General features: G+C 25.8%; 1 protein-coding gene across 6 annotated transcripts; it reads right to left on the bottom strand.

The window, feature by feature from the left end:
• Positions 1-377: 377 nt before the first annotated feature.
• LOC126899197 (tyrosine-protein phosphatase 99A-like) lies at positions 378-20,447 on the bottom strand. Of its 6 annotated transcripts, none has more exons than XM_050673787.1 (14): positions 20,018-20,447; positions 19,550-19,738; positions 18,159-18,442; positions 17,774-18,021; positions 16,020-16,324; positions 14,442-14,659; positions 14,243-14,368; positions 12,815-12,981; positions 12,468-12,756; positions 12,230-12,401; positions 12,004-12,134; positions 6,839-7,110; positions 5,768-5,903; positions 378-834 (listed from the first exon to the last, which is right to left on the bottom strand). In XM_050673787.1, exons 1-14 carry the CDS (start codon positions 20,127-20,129, stop codon positions 649-651), a joined length of 2,835 nt encoding a protein of 944 aa, XP_050529744.1. In that variant the 5' UTR covers positions 20,130-20,447; the 3' UTR covers positions 378-648. The 6 variants fall into 6 exon arrangements, with proteins under 6 accessions (XP_050529744.1, XP_050529741.1, XP_050529742.1 ...); XM_050673784.1 differs by having other exon boundaries at positions 381-834; positions 16,020-16,327; XM_050673785.1 differs by lacking the exon at positions 12,004-12,134 and adding an exon at positions 11,378-11,508 and having other exon boundaries at positions 381-834; positions 16,020-16,327.
• Between the last annotated feature and the right edge of the window lie 2,431 nt (positions 20,448-22,878).

Genomic DNA, 22,878 nt, shown 5'->3' with positions numbered 1-22,878 from the left:
TCAAATTAATATGTAAATTATTAGATCTAGATTGGAAATTTAAATACAATTATGTTAGATAAAAAGTTAACATAGACAATGCATCATATTTCCCTTAAATTCAAAGAACATTTTAAGATTTAAAAAATAATTTTTAAAATAATATTAACTATGATTTTATTTTAGTAATATTTTCTTACCTCATGTAGTTAAACAAAATATAACTTATGTGTTGTTTATAGATTGATAGACTTTATAGCAAAATAGGAAACTTATATTCAAAAAAATAATCAATTAAGATTAGCAACAGAATATGAGCATTGAGCAAATAATTAAAGAAAATTTTTTTATAAAAAGTCAAATCTAAGTATTAAATTTTCTACACTAATGAGTAATAAATAATTAAATTTATTGTTAAAAAATTTGAACTATTGTCTAAAAATTATAAATGTTGAAAAAGCAGACAAACAATTATTGCTTTATAAAATAGTTAAAAAATTGAAATAAAATATTTTTGTAAGGATCACAAAAATGTCCAAGTAAAATTTACAGTAAAAAAATTGCACAATTTTATGCGAGGTAAATTTACAGATGGCATAATAAATAATTAAATTACCAATTTTTTGTTATAAATTGTTATTTTTTAGTTGTGACAACATATTTTAGTTATTATTGTGAAATTAAAATCCCATTCTGTTTATTAGGCGAGAGAGCATTTCCATTTGAAAGGCTTAGTGAATTATGGCTATTATTGGTTACATTATTTATATTTGTAATTGCACTTGGTGGCAATACTGAGAAACAACTACCACCAGACATAAGTTCTAAAGCACGGTACAGCAATAGATAGTTTTCCTAAAAAGACAATAATAAATTAAAACCCATATTTTTATGCAAAAAATATTGGAAAATATTTATATGTAATAAAATATATAAAAAAATAAGAAAATAAAAATTAAACATCTTAAAATATAAAATAAAAATTAATTAATTAAAAAACAGTTCAATTTTTCATACATAGTTGGCCTATTACTTATAATTAATTAATAATAATGTAAAAATGAATAAAACCCAAACCCAATTATATTAAAATTCTGCCAATAAAAGTTTTTGATAAGAAAAATATGATGAATATAGGATGTTTTAATAATTTGATTAAAATATACCCATTAAAAATTTCTGAAAAAAAGGTTTTAATACATTTTTTTTTTTTATTTTAAATTTGTAACTTAACACAAAATTTAAAAAAATGTCTTTAATATTGTCAAAAGTGCAATTAGTACGTAATTACACATAAACATACAATTTAATGAAATATATAAAAATAATTATAACCAGATTCTACACTTTTCAAAACATAATTTTTAACCAAAATTATTCTAGTTAGGTTATTGAAGTATATACATTTAGTTAAAAATCCAGTCTTTAATAATAATATTAGATGTTTTTGGAAATAGATGTTTAGCAATTATAGTGTTGTGTAACTATTTCTGACACCAAAGGGTAAATATATATATATATAAACAACTCTTATTACTTTGGAATTATGATTTCGCTACAACTTTGGTTTCTTATAGACTATGTTAAAATTATATTTTTTATATGTTTTTAATAATAATAAATCTATGGTTTTATTCTAATAAAAAACCTTCAGATAGATTCTATACAGAAACCTAGTGTTTTTGCTCAATTACTCAGTTTTATTTATGAATTTATGCTTAACTTTTATTAAATAATTTTTCGATTAAAATTTGTGAATCCAACAGATTTTTTTTTCTAAATTATCATGACAAGTATTATTAGTTGTGATTATTATAGATACCATAATAATTAATAAATCAGAAACAGTGTCATTTTGTGAATTATTTATATACTTTTCATATAAATTGTAATGACTTAATGCAACAGAACTGAAATGTATTCAACAAACTACAAATAAGGAAACTTCAATTTTTTTTTAAAAAAGTGCTAAGGGGACTGGTTAAATAATTGCCTTCATTCAAATTTTTTATTAAAGATTTAAGAAATTATATACAAATCATTAAGATAGATATTAACAACATAATACATAATCAACTAAATGAAACCCTAATCAATTATCATGCTGATGACATTAATGAAATTTCACAAGGACAAGAAAAAGCATAAAACATTATTCCATGTTATTTTAGAAACAATAAAAAATATTTGTAAAAGAAATAATTGTTTGATTTACAAAACTGCAATAATGTGTAGTTATATCATTTTTTTCATCCTTTAAAATTTGAAAAATCCTAAAATGTAATTTTCTTTAAAAGGATCCTCTATTTTTAGTTTAATGATGCTTTTTTAATTTAATTATCCGTTTTTTGATTCATCATCCTATTTTCTACACACCACTACATTAGGTGGATGATAATAATTTTCTGGCTACGTACTTGCACAAATAATAACATACAAAATACAAATTTACCATATCTTAGAATCAGATGATTAGTAAATGATCTAATATTCTTTTACAAATTTATTAATGGAATTGTTGAAGAACCCAATATTCTAAGGCATTTAAGCTATATACCTCTTCCAGAACAACAAGATAGAATCAATTTTACATGTTACAAATTAATAAAATTTTAAAAGAGGTAAAAAAATTACTTCTAGGAATTGATGTTTTTAATTAACACTACATAATTTAAAGTATAAAATTTTAAATATAATATTTATACATTTATACTACTTAAATATATTATCTATATTAAGAAGGGCCAAACGGTCCATCGCGGATAATTTTAAAGTTAATCATGCTAAAATTTATTTTTAGGGCCACGCGCATGAAAATTAATCGAGGTTGTAATGAAAAAATTGTTGATAAGTTTTATCTGTACAATTTTTATCTTTTATTCTCGTTTCATATGTCAAATGTTTATCGTTCACACACGTTCATTTCACTGTAGTCATTCGGTGTCTGTTGTATTAAATTTATAATAGCGTATTTAAGTTCTTTAAAATTAATAGTATGAGTGCACATAAGAAAAAAAAAACGTATCGTTTTCATCAAGAATAGATTTTTTTTTTACAATGCAGAAAGACAAGTGCATATGTTTGATATGTCGAATAACAATATCCACATCAAAAAAAGTTAATCTAGAAAAATATTTTAGAACTACACATTAAAAATTTGATAAAGATTTCAAAAGCAAAATTATTAACTAGAATACCTATGAAAAGTATGACACAAGGAGAGGATATTTATCAAGCTTTCATTAATTTTGTTAGTAAATCAAATTTACCTTTGTATAAATTAGTTTGTATTATGACTGATGGAGCTATAGCTATGATAGGTAAAAATAATGGTTTTATTGCTTTGTGTAAGAATGATAATAATTTTCCAAATTTTATATTGTTTTATTGTGTGGAAAAATATTAAATATGAGCAGTATACTGGACATTGCTTTTAAAATAGTCAATTCTTTACGTTCATGAAGCTTGCAAAAACGACTTTTTAAATTACAATTAGAAGAAAACAATTCTCAGTGTTGTGATTTATTACTGCTTACAGATGTGAGATGTTGAGCTGTGGTAAATTTCTAGAAAGGTTTCAGTGTTTACTTCCTGAAATAATAGAGTTTTTCAGAGGCAATAATTATGTTTAACAAACAATACATGGCTTCAAAACTTAGGTTTTTTAACAGATATAAAGACTCATTTAAATACTTTAAATGTTGAACTTCAAGGAAAAGGTGGGACAATAATTGAGTTATTGAATTCTATAAATGGTTTTAAATCAAAATTGATATTACTCAAGTCACAACAATTAAAAGCAAATAATTTGAATAATTTTCTAAACTTAAAAAAATTTGTTGAAAAGCAGAAGTGTACAGTGGGAGTGGAAATATAATGCTCTGAGATTGAAACAGTATAAAATGAATCTGAAAGACGATTTAAAGATATTCAAAAATTAGACCCGATTATTACATTTATGTCTTTTTCATTCTCCGAAAAAACCAACATTGAAAATATGTCTACACAAATAAGCAATTTGTTTAACATGGATTCTATAATATTTGAATCTAAAACTATAAAAATTAAATCAGATATATTCCTCAAAGTTTGAAGATCTGAAACCAATTTTTGAAATTTACTGAGTGAAGAAAAATATCCGTGTTTGCATAATGCAGTTACATACTTATTTTGGATCTACATATTTGTGCGAAACAGCATTTTCTCACATGAAAATGATAAAAACAGAATACCAAGCTACACTCTCTGATGACCATTGGAGCAGTGTCTTCGATTAGCACTTAGCAACTATTTGCCAGATTATGATCAATTGGTCAAATGCAATGTCACATTTCATCAATGCCCAGGTCAACAAAATAATATGTTAATTAGATTTTAAAAATTATTATTTACTACAGTATTATTTTTATTAGTATTTAAATTACTAATTAGTAATTAGTTAATAATACTAATTTTATGCAAGTATGTTTCTTAATAATTATAGTTATTCAATAATAAAAAAATTTCTACGGAAGTCGATCCTCAAAGGTGAAGTATATTTTTTGTAGATTGTGACCAAAAAAAGTTTGGTCACCACCGATCTATATATTATATTATAAAAATTTGTTAATCCTATATTTTAAAATAAAATGAAATTTCAAAATAGCTATTTTTTAGAAGTTTTTCTTTCTAAAAATTTAATGGATTGATAACAATTTTGTGACAGGTATTAAATGAGTTACAAGCATTTTAATACATAGAATTGATATGTAGCAGAGATCAATTAGGACTGGCTAGCCCAATCCTATCCATACTGCTATTCACCTGATCAGGCTGTAATATTGATTACACATTTTAGACTAGGCTGCTAAGATTGAGCCGTAATATTTAATTTCAAGTTTTGGACTGGATAAGGTCAATCAAACATTTATATTAAATCATGTATGTTTGTGTGAATTATAAAAAATATCAAAAAAACAATTATTTTCTTTGAAAATGTAACTTATAAATAAAGATTAAAACCTTTTTATTACAATTATATTGATTTTTGAATAAATCAAATCGGATTGGCTTTGATTCATTTTTAAAATTTTTATAGATCTTAATTGGATCTAACATTTTATATATTAATATTCGAGTCAGGTTGGGTTGGATTAGGCTTCTGAAAAAAATATTTAGATCAGATTGAGTTATATTTTTATGTCCAAATTGAGCTCAGGTATGTAACACAGGTAGACACAACTCATACTGGTGTATATTTACAATACATGCTTCACCAAAACTATAATCTGTTACATATATAAAAATGCTTGTAATATAATAAGTACTTGTCTTAAAATTATTATTGATCCATTCAATTTTTTGTAAGAATAACTTTAAAAATGAAATTTTTATATTTTTAATATTAAAAACAATTAATAGAAATTTGACTTTAACATAGTCTAAGAGTACATAAGTTATTTTTTTTATTTTATTATAACCACTCAAATTCTCTTAAAATAATAATTATGTTAAAAAAATTGTTTTTGATATTTTTTAGTTTCATGTTTTTCTTGATTTATCAGTTATTAATTACTTTTTTAATTCATTCCTTATAGCTTATAAGAGTATCAACTTTATTATGTAAATAGTGACATACATGTTTGACTAGCTTATAAAATAAAAAAATTATCTATAAACCTTTAACCAATTGTCGACTTATATCCCTTTAAATTAATATATAAAATTTTTATTAGAAAATTAAAAAAAATATCACACGTGGAAATATTACTGATTATAAGTCAAAAAACTATGATCATATTATACTTACAATGTTTTTCCATATCCCAGGTCGTTGATTATGGTAAAGCTTAGCATACAATGTAACATCAGCTAAATTTTCATGTTGTAATTGTTTCCCAATAGTTGTCAAACAACAAAATATGGCAGACTCTGTCCCACCATACCTAAATAAGCATTTTTAAAAATTTAATTATACAATATGTAGTTTATATGAAAGTAATTTTTATTTCTAGGTTGATTGGAAAATTATCTTGAATTAAATTTATTATTAAATTTAATTATAATACTTTTAATTATTACCTAAAAATTTATTTATATGATTTATATACACTTGACTTTCATTCTTATAAAAATAATTTCATCAAATAGAATAAAGTACTAACTTTTGGTGATTTTTCAAGAAAGATTAATATAATATCTTTATAAATAGAAAAAATGTTTATAGTGATGTTCATAAATCCAACCAACCATTTTCTAATTAATTAATTTTAAAATTAAACTAGTATAATCAAATATTCATGCTAAATTTGTTGTATTATGACATAAAAAAGTTAAAAATAGAAAATCAAGAATTTTAACACAAAAATAGCAAGTTTTTAAATATAATAGCCATTTATAGCACTAAGACAAATCCTGAAAACAAAGTTTTTTTTTAAAAGTTTTATTTAAAAAAAGACATTACATAAGTTTTAATGTAAAACATATATATAATGTCAGGATCTCCAGAATATTTTCAAAAGTTAACTTTTCTTGCAAAAGTCCTGATTTTGAATCCCTTTAGTGGACAGGTAAAAAGTCAGAATTCCAAAAAAAATATATTAAATAAAAAGAAAATACCTAAGGTATCTATTAAAAATACTTGATTTGTTTTATTTATTTTTCAAAAAGATATATTAGTTTTAAGTAAAAACAGTTTAAAAAATGTCAAAATTTACCAAATCTAGAAAACAATATTTTATTTATTTTGATAGTAATCGAGTGTTATGTGATAAACCGATCACCCCATATACATTCTTGTTACTTAACTTAGTATCATACTAAGTTATTAACACTTTATTACATAGTGAATAAATGTTGTAGAATATTATTTTAAACTCACTTGTCGACAACAACAATTGGACCATTCTGATACTCCAAATGCCACATCTGTACAATTTCTAATAATTTAATCAAAGAAGATAATTCTCTGATGGAATATTTGCTATGAATTAATCGAACTGGTAGCATGAAATCATCTTGAATAGACTGAATTACAAGATCTCTTGTTTCATATTCATTTCCAATTTTATCTTCTTGAACACTTTTCACTTTAAAATTATCACTATCTAATGTAGTATTGGAATCAACTGGCCAGAATGTTACTAATGACTCCTAAATTTTAATCAAAAAAATGTTGGTATTATTATTATTAAAATATTTTATTATATTTTACTACATAATCAACTAAAATTATTTAATAGTATTTTAATTTTATGATAGATAAATTTTTCAATGTCAAATTTTATCATTTATAACCAAACTGTAAGAAACATACTTAAAATTAACCCATCAACGCCTGGCGTCCCCATATGGTGACATTCGTATTGCTATTTTTATCGCGCGTTCTTAGAATAATAATTTAATAGGTAAAAGCCGAGTGTACCCATATGGTGACACTCAATATCTCAGAAATCGTATTTTCAAAAAATTTAAAAATAATTTTTTTTTATGTTTGTGTTGTATATTAATCTGTTTTTAGTAAAAAAAATAGAAAGTTTGAAAAAAAATAATTCTCGGCGTTGATGGGTTAACTAAAAAATATAATTAAATTTAAAGTTCTATTTAACTAAAAAAAATTGTTTTAAACAAAAATTGATTTATATTAAAATATTTTATTACAAGACTTAATTAAATATAATCAAGAGTTAACTTAACGTTAAAAATCTAAGAAATAGGAAAAATGTCTTGAAATAGTAAAAAATTCCTTGATTTTGTTCAAAAATCTTAAAAAAACTTTAACAATTTCAGGTTTTCAACAACCCTGATATTAGTCTCACTAAATATCTAACATTTAGTCTTGTAACAAAATACACATTAATTATACTGGCTTTATTCTTTGTTTATTAATAATAACAAATAATTTTTAAATATTATATGATTTAAACTTCAATTTAGAATTTGGGGTAAGTTTTAAATTCTTTTGAAATTACTAAAAAACAGACAACTTAAAGTTTATAAACATATTTTAAGAACTTTTTATTATACTATTATTAACTACTTGATCATTATCAAAATAATGAATATAAAATATATTTTGTGAACAAATGGGATAGAATATAATTTATTTACTAATTATTTAGTATAGGTTTATTTTTTATATTTCGTTAAAAAATTTTTTTACAATTTAAGTAAAACATTAAATGCACTTGATAAATTTAAAGTTAAAATAAATTCCATGAAAACCAAAATAATGCTTATAAGTAGAATGCACTTAAATCTAAACCTTAATATACAAATGAACAATACACTAATACAGGTCCAAGAATTTAGCTACCTTGGAAATATCAAATAACAAATGAACTCCAGGCATCAGAAGAAGAATAGCATTGACATCACATTTTACAAATATTTTATTCAATATAATATATTAAAAATAAGGATGAGTCATTTTGGAAATATATGTATATTTTTTAATGTACAATAAAATACAATTAAATTAATTTAACAATTCTAAATTTGATTTAAAATTAGAAGCATCATTTCCATTTGAAGTCATCACCATTTTATAATCAAAGAAAAATTTTAGATTTATTATAGTTAGTGTAATTAATTGATTTTGAAAAACTTCTAAAATAAGTACTATCAACTCAAATGTTAAGACACCCAAAGGAACTACAAATCTGCATTGAAAAAGTCTAAAAGAGAAAGCTGGAAGAAGTTCTGTAGGGAAATACAACAACTCACTATAGCAACTAGACTTCCGCGATCACTATGGAATGGACCAAACAAAACTGTCGAGGCAACACTACTACCAGACAACATGTTCATCAATAATGATAATGAAACATTATCACATTTGATGAACACACATTTTTCTGGCTCTGACATTAACAACAGAGAACAGTCAAATGATACACAGGACAAACGAGTGACCTGCGCTGATTGGAAACTAACCAGGAAAGTGATAACTCCAAGTGGAATAAGATGAGCAGTGAAAGCTTTTGTCAATATTAAAGCTGCAGGCTGTGACGAAATTTTCCCTGCACTTCTGCAAGAAGAGTCAGAGCTAATCATCCCCATCCCTGTAAAATATTTAAAGCATGCCTTGCCTATGGTTATCAACCAGAAAGCTGGCAAAAGATCAGGTTGGTGTTTATACCCAAACCTAACCGAACTAACTATTATGAAGCAAAATATTACAGACCAATATGTCTCACTTCATTTCTTCTTAAGTCTATGAAGAAACTTATCGATAAATACATCAAGGAAAGGCCTCTAAAGGAGAACCCTTTACATGAAAATCAATATGCGTATCAAAAGGGTAAATCTACTGATACAGCTCTACACTGCCTAGCCACTAAGATAGAGAAAGCTGTGGAGAATAAAATGTATGCAGTTGGTATTTTCCTGGACATCGAAGCTGCTTTCGACAATACTCCCTTTGATGCTATGTGTGAATTTGCACAACAGCATGGAATAGAACCACTTATTACTAAGTAGATAGAAACCATGCTTAAGGAATGCTCTATTACGGGAAAGCTCAATGAAACCAGACTAATCAAGAGTGTTAAACAGGGATGCCCATAAGGCGGGGTCCTATCTCCCTTGCTATGGTGTCTAGTATTGGACTCGCTTATTAAAGAGTTCAACAAATACTGTTATACACAACCCTATGCGAATGACTTAGTTATAGCATTGGTGGATAAATTCCCAGACATTATTAGAGGCTTAGCACAACAGAGACTAAACACATACATATATGGTGCAGTAAATATGGTCTATCTGTTAATCCAAATAAAGCAGAGGTTGTTATGTTCACTAGAAGGAGAATAGGACTAGATAGTCTTGACATTCTTACTCTAAATGGACAAGAAATTAGCTTAAAATTGGAAGTAAAATATTTAGGTATTATCTTAGATAGTAATCTAAAATGGAAATCACATGTTGAATCAAGAATCAAAAAAGCAATGACCACATTGTGGACTTGCAGTAGAGCCTTGGGAAAGACATGGGGTCTTAAACCAAGAGTTATGTATTGGCTGTACAGTGTACACTTCAGTGATTAAACCTATAATACTGTATGGTACCCTGGTCTGGTGGACCAGAACAGCACTCTTTACAGCTAGGAAAGAACTTTGTCGCATATAGAGAATGGCTGCTATAGCCATCACTGGTGCATTAAAAACTACACCAAAGGTTGCATTAAAAGCACTAATCGGATTACCTCCTATGCATCTAGAGATTAAAGCTCACGCCAAAGCTATAGCACTAAGATTCCACAACTTAGGTACTTGGACTTTGGAGAGCGACAAAGCAGAATACGGTAAAAAAATAAAAGAGATAGACCCAGGCTTTATGGATACCCCTTGGACTATATCAAACCAATTCTTAAGAATAATATTCCCCACAAAGTGGAAATCACTACACGTAGAGAATAGAATATTAACCACCTGACTAAGAAAGGAATGATTTGTAATATATACAGATAGATCCAAAAAATCAGGAAAGGTAGGTGCTGGCATTTGGGGTCTAAAACCTCGAATAAATGTCAGCATGTCAATGGGCACAACACCCTCTGTTTGAAAAACAGAGGTGTGGCGATACTGAAAGGGGCTCAGAACCTGCTGGTATACAAGAAAAGGCAAATAACTATCTTAAGTGATAGTCAAGCAGCTCTGAAAGCACTCTGTAATGACCAGGTGAATTCAAAGCTTATCCATGAATAAGGGAAACTTTAGAATCACTATCGAAGTACAATAAAGTTACACAAGCATGGATACCAGGACACAACAATGTCACTGGAAATGAAAAAGCTGACTTTCTAGCTAGGAAAGGAGCATAGAACACCTATGTTGGACCAGAACCAGTGGTAAAACTCACTGAACAATCGCTCAAAGTGCTACCCCAGAATTGGTGCAGAGAACAACACAGAAAAATTTGGAAATATTTGGTAGTACCTAGACAATTTAAAACGTTTATCAAGACCACTGTTCTAATGCTGGGTGATCTTAATAACATGACTAGACATCAAATAAGCAATTTTACGGGTCTACTAACAGAACATGTTCACTTATTTAAATATTTTTACACAATGGAGTATCGGAATCACCAATGTGCAGGAAGTGTGGAATAGAAGAGGAAAAGTATTTTCACATGATGTACGAATGTAAAGCCTTGTTCACACTAAGATCAAACTACTTGAGTAAACCTTCTGAAAAAGAAGACATTAAAAACCTAAGACCCAGAGAGATACTTAATTTCGTCAGAAAGAGAGGACTTTTTTGGTCATCTACAGGGGGTGACTTGATAGTCCACTCTTATACAATGATAGGTATAATGTACCTTATAATAACACTTCGGTGATAACACTTAAGTGTGTAAACCGAATCAAGACAATTCTACCTCACTAATAACTAAAACTAACTCAAATGTTACATACTGGGTCTTCATTCATATCAGTTAAAATAACCACTGTTTGTGCATTATGGTCCCATAACATTTGCCAAAAATCTAATATTGTATTTTTTAGAGGATGCTGAGTCACTATGAATTCTCCTAGTCGTTTAAAACCTAAAATGAAACGTTTTTCAANCTAAAACGTTTATCAAGACCACTGTTCTAATGCTGGGTGATCTTAATAACATGACTAGACATCAAATAAGCAATTTGACGGGTCTACTAACAGAACATGTTCACTTATTTAAATATTTTTACACAATGGAGTATCGGAATCACCAATGTGCAGGAAGTGTGGAATAGAAGAGGAAAAGTATTTTCACATGATGTACGAATGTAAAGCCTTGTTCACACTAAGATCAAACTACTTGAGTAAACCTTCTGAAAAAGAAGACATTAAAAACCTAAGACCCAGAGAGATACTTAATTTCGTCAGAAAGAGAGGACTTTTTTGGTCATCTACAGGGGGTGACTTGATAGTCCACTCTTATACAATGATAGGTATAATGTACCTTATAATAACACTTCGGTGATAACACTTAAGTGTGTAAACCGAATCAAGACAATTCTACCTCACTAATAACTAAAACTAACTCAAATGTTACATACTGGGTCTTCATTCATATCAGTTAAAATAACCACTGTTTGTGCATTATGGTCCCATAACATTTGCCAAAAATCTAATATTGTATTTTTTAGAGGATGCTGAGTCACTATGAATTCTCCTAGTCGTTTAAAACCTAAAATGAAACGTTTTTCAATATAATACAATTTATCGTATTAATGATAAAAAAATGTCTGATTATAAAAAGTTGTTTGCTCCATTATATTTTACCTATTATCCATGAAGCATTAATATAGTCACTCCCTTCAACACCAGGTTTAGGAGTTAAATGAACACGAGAATATTCTACGGGCACAAATTCTTGAGATCTATTTTTTATTCTATTGAAAGCTTTATTGGCAGATAATAATAAATAATCTTGAGGAACAAAAGATGTTATCATCTAACAAATAAAAATAGAATAAACATGTTTAATTATTAAGAATATAAAACTTTTAAAAATACAAACTTTATAATGTTTTTCAAAATCAGTTGTGAATGATACTATTTTGCTATCTTGAATATCTGTTTGAAGGTAACTAGCTAATGTTTTTTCATTTATACTAGCATGCATGCAATTTATTGCTTCTAATAAAGCATCATGAATAAAAATATATTGTTCTTCTGTTTGAACGAGGAAATTTCTCTGTTGCCTAATATGCTTAAGAAAACCAAATATGTTAACTTCTCTTTCACTTCTAATTTGTTTTAGCATGGTATCTAATACAATGTACGTGCCAGTTCTCCCTACACCAGCGCTACAAATATATGTTTTTTTAGTAAATGAAACATTAAAATGTTTTAACTATAACGAACCTGCAATGGACAACAATTGGGCCAGCTTCAGAAGGGTTAGCTCCTGATGACTTATTAATAAAACTTAAAATTGGTAGTGCATGATCTGGTGTACCATGATCAGGCCAATTAGTATAATGATATTGGTATATAGTTCTTCCAGATGCTAAATTTTTTTTCTTTTTGGTCTAAAAATAATTTAAAAAATCATTTTAAATTATAATATAACATAAATCTAGAAGTACTTTTGATCTAGGATAGCAGATCCATATGTAGTTAAACCTTTATACAATCAACAAAAGTCCAATGACCATTCATACAAGTTTGTTATAGTAATAAATCAATGAACCATAAATATTATTCACTGATTTTTCAATATTTTATGTATAAATATTTAGTGTACTTAAAAAGTATGTTTGTTTCATTTTGGAAAATCATATAGTTATTGGATAGTAAAATCATTGCCTTTAAAGAACCAAAAATAAATTTGATCTAAAACCTAACTGGACTAAATTTATTATTGTACAAAAAATTCAACCAAATTCTTTGTTTTAAAAAAGTCTAATTCAGAATAAAAACTATAGGTTTTAATCAATTTTAGCTTCGATGCGAAGCTGAGAAGGTATTAATTTTATATGATGTGTTTTTTTTTTATGTCTGTTGCCACTTTTTCTCAGCTCTCACTGGACCGATTTCTTTCAAAAGTACGTCAAAAGATCACAAATTGTATCTAGTTGGAAACATTACCCTTAAAAATTGAAAAAAATTCCCTCGTTCCCCGAAATGGGGGAAATATCCAAAAAAATTACAAATTTAAAAATCGGTAAATTTTGTCATTTTTTTCACTTTTTTTTCTTAAAACTGCCATAAATTTTTCAAAAATGAACAAAAAAAAAAAATATTTTTTTGTATTGAAACCTTAGATATTTCCCTTTCATTTGATATAATTTTTTTTGAAAATCTAACACTTAACCTGCTCATGGGGGGGGGATTTAAAATAGCAACTTTTTTACAAAAACTAACTTTTTCAACTTAATTTTTGAAAATGTTCCGGAAATACTGCGTCCTTTAAACATATATCAAATTAAAGCTTATTTTATGTACTATAAAATGAAAAAAAAAATTTGTCCTGACGACTTATCTTCTATGTGCAAATGGCTACCATATTCAAAAATATGCTATTTTAACAAATTTTTTTTTTTTTAATTAAACACTATCTACAGATTTGCATCGAAGCGTTTTTTATGATAGTGATTTTAATCACTGTCAGATATCATCTATACTGAACCCAACTATGCCACGACCCCACTTTGCCGCCACCCCACTGTGCTGGGTGTAATTATTTTATGTTATAAATGTAGTTTTAATTACAAAAATATTATTACTGAGATTTAATCTTCATTTTAATAAAAGATTTTTTTTTATTATTATTATATGCATAAAACTTACTCGAGTATGATTAATTTGAAAAGTACGAACTGTATACATAGCCATCATTTCTTCTTTTAATAATTTTACTTGAATAAAACCATATGTTTCTACACTTTCATTTGGCCAATATAAATCACATTTTCTCTAAAGTAAACATATTTTTAAAAAATCAATTGTGTAAATTTTAATAAATATTACACAAAACATGTATGCTTACTCTGCCTCGTTCAACTAAATTTGTGATCATAATTATAACATAAACATGCTGTTCCCAAATCATTTGCCAAAAATCATTTATTGTTGATGGAAGTGGTCCCTGGGTACCAATATATGCATTGGCTTTTTCAAAACCATCAATGTAATTTGCATTTATATAATCAGAATGGCTGCTACCCGGAATATTGTTAACAATTAGTTTAACTCTACTATGGTCATCTAAAATAAAATTTTAAAAAGATTATAAATTAATAAATAAAGCAAATTAAAATTGTGGCATGTACTTATATTAGAGAATATTTTAGATGTATTAATGATATTTTTATTATTATATTTAAACTAATTTATTAGTTTAAGTTTTATTAAACTATTTAGTAATTGAATTGTTAGATTACCTAGAGTACTTTTTTTAAATAAAAATAACTAAATCAATTAATTTGATTACTTTGTAAAATTGTGAAAATCCCCAAAAAAATTATAACTTTTAAAATTTATATATTTTGACATTTCTTAAACCCATTTTACTTCAAACCTATAATTATTTAAAAAATGGAAATACAAAAAAAATTTTTTTGTTAATACCTTGGTAATTTCTTTTTTATTAAATATATTTTTTTTTCGAAAATATAACCATTTATCTGCTCACAAGAAGGATTCAAAGTAACAACTTTTGCATAAAAAGTTAACTTTTTAAAATGTTTTAGAAATTTTTAAGCTTCAAACATATATTAAATCAAAAATACTATAAGTTATAATGATATACTATAAGTTGAAAAAAAAAACTTGTACCATCGACTTGTTCTCTATATTTAAGCAATCCCCGAAATTAAACAAAAAATGAAGCAAAATATTACANCTCTATATTTAAGCAATCCCCGAAATTAAACAAAAAATTACTGCAATAATAATTAACTTAAGAAGGTAAGAATTATCAAATTAAGAAAGATAAGTATATAAAGATAATATATATATATATATATATACATTATTTTTGATAAATATATATTTACAATTTTGGTACATATTTGCAATAAAGGATACAAAATATATAGCAATGAATAAATATTTATAATTTCTCCATAAAACTAGAAATAAGGATATAAGTAAATAAATAGAAGTTGATTTTGCTTTAGGAATAATCCAACAATTTCTTCCGAACATTAAAAACAATCGACTAATTTGCATCAAAACATTTTTTATGATAGTATTTTTAATTACTGTTAGATATTATCTATACCTATCTCAACTATGCCGCGACTACACTGTGCTGGGATTTTTTATGTTAACATTATATTTTACTAGTTAACTAAATTAATTTTAATAATAAAAATTATTTTTTTAATACTATAATGAATAAGGTTATAAATATTTAAAAAAATTGTTATAGTTTATTTTTAAAACTTCTAATAATTTAAAATGTTAATTTTAAGTCTCAAATTTTAAATTGTGTGAAAAAAAAATAGTTTTTTTAGTTAACTTAAAAAAAGTTAGAAAAATTAACTAAAAATTTATAAACTATAATATTTATACAGTAATACCATATAACATTCTATACTACATAATATAATATTGTACTTACAAGGAACTATGTTAAGATATCGATTTTTCGATTTGTTTTCTGGTAATTGTGATGCATCTGTAGAAAATTCAAAGTTTATAGATTCTTCTTGTATAATTTCATACTCTTTACTAAAACCAATATCTCCATCTACATGTAAATTTGTCACATGTTTGCCAAATTCATCTACAGTTATAATCTGAGACTCTTCTTTATGCTTCCACCATTCAGAATTTGGTAAAGTTGGTAAAGTATTAATAACACAAGGTGGATCCTCCAAATAATAATATGCAGCATGAAAGTATACCCTGCACACATTATGGCATCTACTGTACAAAAGAGTGATTTTATATGTTACATGTTAAAGTTTCACACAAACTTTAGCTAATGTGAAATTATTTTGATGTAAACTAATGTTAATTAAAAATTATTTTTTATTTGTAATACTCTAAGATGAATATTTCAAGTAATGTTTTAAGATTAAAAATTTTAAATAAAGCTTAAAGTTTTATTTTTACTGAATAAAGTTTTTAGAGGGATGGTGTGTCTAAGTCGGTAACAGCGCTTGATGTACACTGTCTAAGGTACGAAATTTGATTGGGTGGCTCTATTTGCTGAGCGAGAGACCAGTTTGATAATTGAAGTTGCCATCCCTCTCTCCAGCGATGGACTAACCACCCATCCAAGAAAATCAATAATTAAGAAGCCTCCTACAGAAAAAGCCACTATGACTCTTATTGAGCTTAAAAAAGCAAAAAAAAATAAAGTTTTTAACACCTATAACATTTAACTTGTTAATTAGATTAAAATAATGACATTTGAACAACAATGCTAAAAGTTTTAGCTTCAATACAAAGCAAGAGTAAGAGAAAGTAATGGTTTTGTGATGGTGTGAGCTTTTTTTTTTTTGTTTGTCCATGAAAATTCTTAACTCTCACTTCTCTAAGCCACCATCCCACAGTGATAGATTTTTTGTATTAGTCTTATTAGTAAATTATAGTGCCATTTGATCATAAAAACATTTTAAAAGAATACATTGATACTTCACTCTTTTAAAAGCAATTTAATTGAGAGCATTACTAGTTGATAGATTCTATTTAAATTTGTTCATAACATTTTTTTTTTTTAATGCTAATGAATATTATTCATATTACAAAATACTGTTAAAAATAATGAAAAAATACAATTTTAAGCTAAATGAGAAAATTTTTTTAAAATAATTATTAAATTATGCTACAAAATCCAGACGGATTTGATTAAGAAGTAAATCAGTAAACTTCATGAATGCTTTTATTCTTTATTTTATTTTCAAATTTTAGATTAGCTAACACTAACTAATAGTGATAACTGAACTAGTGTACCCTAGTATATGTATAAATATATAATTTAAAATTTAACTAACCCTTTCATTAAAATTAATAAAATCTGATTTTTTCATCATAACAATGAAAATTTTATTTTAAAAATAATATTTCAAAACTAATAAAAATAATAATTGATTGGATTAATAAAAATAAAAAATTGTTAATTATTACCAGATATTAAATATAAATAATTTTTACTAAAACAATGTAATACAAGTAAAACAAAGTTGATTATGTATGATTTAATTAAGTAGAATCTATGACAAATTATACAAAAATATTGACTTCCTAACTTGTCTTATATAAATTTAGAAAGAAGATTAAATATTGTCATGAATCTAATTAATATTCTTATATGTACCTTAAAAAATACCTACTAAAATTTTATATCAAAATAAAATAATTACTCACTTCCAAAATAGTACAGTTGCAATAATAAAAAGTAATCCAAAAACACAACATAAACCAATTAAAATTGACTTCGTATTTTCAATTGAAGGATTATTCTTCCAACTATTATGATCACAGTCCCTATGCAAATAAACTGTTCTAGCATCTGATGGTTGACCTTCAATTAAATTTTTTGTGAGGTAACTATTTGTTGCTCCATTTATTTTCAACTCATATTTTGTGTTTTCTGTTAAATTTTGGACGACATACTAAAATGAAACAATTTGCTTAAAAATTTATTATAACTTTTAAATTAATTCAAATGAATTAATAATTGAATGTAATTTTTTTACTAATAAATGTATATAATTAAAATTTATTATTTATTAATATAGCTTCAACATACATTCAAGCTATCTTTTGGTGCTGACACTTTAATTTTAATGTTCTCATTAGTTTCTTTTGTAATAGATATAAAATATTCATCAACAGATTTGTAGAAATGTTCTGGCTGAGACCACTGCAAGTAAATTGAAGTACCACTTGTTCCAGGTACACATGTGGCATTCATAATAATAGGTGGTCCCGGACCATCAACATCAGTAAATTGGCTTATTGTATCTGAAACTTCGCCTTCTCTTCTTTTTTCACCAACAGCTATTATATACATTTTGTATTCAGTGAAAGGTTCTAAAATGTATATTTATAAATATTATTAATGTATTAACAAGTAAAAAGATATACATATTTTTATAAAATTTTTACTTAAAAGAAACTTTATTGGAATATTCTTAAATATTTTATCCATTTATAATTTTTATATTATAATAATATTTTTATAAAAAAGCTTTAATTCTAAAGTTCAATATATTTTAAATTTAATATGTGACACAATCTTATATAGATTTAACACTTAAAATGATTTAATTAGATTTTATGTATCATCATTATTTGTTAAATTATATAAGTATAAAACCCAATTAATACTTAAAATTCATTTTTTTTCTCTTTCTTTGATAGATAACTCATGTAAAATGTCTATATGAGTTTTTCACTGGAACTTTAACTTTTAAGAAGAACTTTTTCATCACTACTTCAAATAATGTTTCTAATATAATAATGTTTTAACTATTAACTATTTTTCTAATTAACTCTTTAAATAACTAGTTTAATTTACCATTAAAATAACTTAGCTTTTTTTAATTTATTAGATAATCATGATTTAGCTAAATTTAAAATTTCTTAATAAATTTTTGTCTATATACTTCGTATGTGGTAGAATTAAAAAAAATACAAATACTTATCAATTAAACTTAAAATTAAGTAGAATTGTCAACTTAACTAAGCTAGTTAACTACAAATTAAAAATTTGTAATTTGTTAACTTTTAACTGTTGACTTATTAAGAATTTTTCTACTTAACTTAATTTTAATTAATCATTTTTATTAAATTGCTTATCTTTTCTTATGTATAACTAAATTGGCCAGAACTATTTTTACAAGGGAGGAGAACAAATCTAATACCTAAAAATCAGTTTGCCATACATAAATAATTAGGATTGGGAATGGACAAGTGAGATTGAAGAAGAAACTTGGATGTTCAGTACCCCTAAATAAATTTATATTATTAGTTGATATTTACTAAGTTAAATATTGATTATATAAAATAAATTTCATTCTCTAAAAAAACCTCGACTATTTACTTGAAAGAAAAAATAAAGACAACTTAAACAATTTGTAAACAAAATTTTTCTATAAAAGTAAGCAATCAAATACAGAAATTGTAAAAATAACTTACTGAGATCAATTATTGTGTGCTGATGTATATTAGGTAAATTTTTTGCATATGTATTATTATCATGTGTATAATACAAGCTGTAACCAGTTACTGTATCAGCACCATCTTGGGGTGCTTCCCATGTTAACTGAATTGAACGACTAGTTACATTAACAACAGTTAAATTCTGAGGTTTGCTTACAAGAACAACTGTAATATTTAAGAAAAAATAATATTATCAATATTATATAAAATTATGCTAACACAGTTTCAAATAGTAAAAGACCTTATCATGCAAATTTTATTTTATTGAATATATATATGACAAATAACTAATAAATTATATACAACAAGGATAGTCTGAAAGTAAAAAAATACCAAAGAAACAGGTAGTCTGGATTTTAAACTTAAAAATAACTATTTAAAAAGTTCAATGAATTGTAAATATAATATAATACATTTAGTATAAAGAAAAGATTTTAAACTTACTTGGCCGTTCAGAGCTGGTCAACTGTGCTATGGCATTTCCAACAACGTACACTGGACCAGCAGGGTACGATGAGAAAAGTGCAATACCCAAATACCATGTTGCTATCCACATTTCCTGAAAAATGATTTCAGTCGATGCTACAGGTAAAAATTTTTTTATAAAGGGTAGATGTCGTCTCAGATAATTCGATTGTTAGTAGTACCGGCTGGTGATCGCGGAAAAGCTGCGATCGTCATTTCTGATATAGAGGACTCCAAAAGGATGTCCTCCTTGATTAATTGTAACTAATATAACAACTATTGCCGGCTTAACGTTCTGAAAACGGCGCGGTCAATATTAAAACAGCGCAGACCAAAACCGCATAATCTTGTAATGATAATATTAATTTAGGCGATTCGCTAGTAAAACTTTAACTATAGAAAACGGGGGTGAGAGGAATCAAATAGAGCCGCCGTTGTTGCCGAGTGTTTACGATAGCTTATCAACTTATCAAAAACCGTCGCAGCCGACAACAACAATGTAGCACCACGGTCCACGAATTATAATACCGTCTTCCAGATCCACCGCAAATATTTTTTATCTCTACTTGTTCGAATGTTCCAATACACCGCCTCAATACTTCCTGATGTTTTTCTGTCGCCATATGTCTGTCTCATATTCAATATTATTCATGGTGCAGCTTATGGTCCACGTCGTGAAATGAACTAATTTCATTATGATGTTCCAGACATTGAACATAGTTCATATATGATGTATATACATAATAATTCTTATAACACTAGTCACTCCATTTCTCTTAAAATAATAATTTTTTCGTGAATTTATCTATTATAAAATATTTTTTTATGTTCATCCCTTATGTCTTATAAGGGATGTAAATTTATTAATTTTTAATAGAAACACACATATTTAACTAGCTTATAAAATAGAAAATTGTGTAATTAAGGAAATGTCTAGTCGATAACATTTTTTAAACTAGTATTTCAAAAGTTATTTACAATTTAAAGTAAAGCATGGAATTGAAGAATAGGAGCCATTATTTTTATCATTAGACATTTATAGGCCTCACTTTTTCTATTGTCAATGGATAATAATGTGTTATAACTTTTAAAATACTGATCCAAAAATTGTTATCGATCTGTCATATTCTATTTTATAAGCTGATTATATATATATGTTTCTATTTAAAAAATTAATATCACACCCCTATAAGGGATAAATATAAAAAAATAAAAAATATTTTATAACAGATAAATAGAAATACATATGTAATTAACAAAAGCCAAAAAGAAATTCACACAAAAGTTATTATTTCAAGAAAAATTGTGTAGCTAGCATTAAAAGAATCAACTTATATATACAAAGTGATTGATTTACTGTTAACCACAAATTTTCTCTAAAATAATAATAATTTTAAGAACTTTTTCTTGGTTTGTATTTTCATTTTTCGATTCATTGGTTATTAAATATTTTATAGGTCTATCCCTTGTTCCTTATTAATGTAAAACTTAATTTTTTAAATGGCCACACACATTTTATAGCTTATATGATTCTAAATCACTGAACAATGACAACTTTTAAACAAGTATTTTGGATATTATTAACACTAATACATAGTATATAGTATAGTATAATAATGTATAGTCTGGGAGCAAGATGTAGATTAGATCTACTTTACTATTCATCCCATCCAATTATTATAATAATTGTAACTTCTAAATTACTTGCTCAAAAGTTATCAATTAGGCATTTTCATAAATAGACCATTTCCTAACGTTTTAGACATATATAAATCACAGTTCTTAAGTTATTTTTACTTAAATTTGACACATAACTTTGTTGAAATAGTATCAAAGTGCATCATTTCATTAAACATCATAGTAATCATTTCTTTGAAATTCTTGATGTTTAAATAAATGCTACAATTAAAATGTTCAGAATTATAATCCTATAGGATTGTATTATATACTGATATTCAGAAATATTCTGGGTCTAGTTTCACCTATAATTTTGTCCGCTGATGTTGAATTTCACTTTTATCCAGATTTTTTTTTTTTATGTAAATATTTGTTTTTTTAATAATTAGTAATAATTTCAAAAATTACAGGTGTCAGAAAAAATTTATTTGTAGATTTGAAATCGGCGCAAATATGAATTTACGAAAGTATATTCTAGTCTCTGATGTTTATTATCTTTTATAATTCTCCATTAAAATTACAATATTAAATAACTGAATATTAATTTATGGTTTGTATTTATTCGTATATTATACTTATAAATCAAAAAACTAGTAATCAGAATATAATTAAGGAAATAGGATTTGATGTTACTTTTGAAATAATCCATCAATTTTTTAAAACTAAACACTATGTACTGATTTACATTGAAACATTTTTTATGATAGTGATTTTAATCACTATCTTGTATTATATATAACTTGTTACAACTATACCACGTCCCCACAAGACCGTGGCACCACTTTGCTACCGTTTTTTTATCAGTAGATGGTATTATTTGAATTCCAAAATAATAAAACATTTTTAAAATATTATGAAAATTATGTATGTTACCGTTGGAAAAACAAAATTGACATCTTTATAATGTTTATTAATTTTTTATATTCATCCATTATGAATATATGAATGAAAAAAAAAATAATTCATAATATACAGCTTTCTGTTTTCATGTTGTTAAATACATCTAACAAGTAACCAATATGAATGTGTTAAAGCTTTCATGGATTGTCTTGTTGCTTGAAGTGCTTGAGGATATATCCACGTTTGCAGTTGAGTTCTGACGTTTCGGACTCATTGCAGAGTCCATCTTCAGAGTGATGGTTGCTAGTCGGTGGCTGCAACTA

The sequence above is a fragment of the Daktulosphaira vitifoliae genome, unplaced genomic scaffold (assembly GCF_025091365.1).
Source record: "Daktulosphaira vitifoliae isolate Bord-2020 unplaced genomic scaffold, ASM2509136v1 Scaffold_2, whole genome shotgun sequence".
NCBI lineage: Eukaryota > Metazoa > Arthropoda > Insecta > Hemiptera > Phylloxeridae > Daktulosphaira > Daktulosphaira vitifoliae.
The sequence above is the reverse complement of the archived record's forward strand: the minus strand, read 5'-3'. Positions and strand labels throughout refer to the sequence as shown.

Bases quoted from the DNA above. Each gene is read 5' to 3' on its own strand.
- LOC126899197 (XM_050673784.1), bottom strand. From the start codon at position 20,129: ATGTGGATAGCAACATGGTATTTGGGTATTGCACTTTTCTCATCGTAC. The intron at 12,135-12,229 runs GTAAAATATAAT...GTTTCATTTTAG, and splicing joins TAATGCTTCATGGATAATAG to GTTTTAAACGACTAGGAGAA. The intron at 835-5,767 runs GTAAGTATAATA...TTGTCTTTTTAG, and splicing joins CTGGGATATGGAAAAACATT to GAAAACTATCTATTGCTGTA.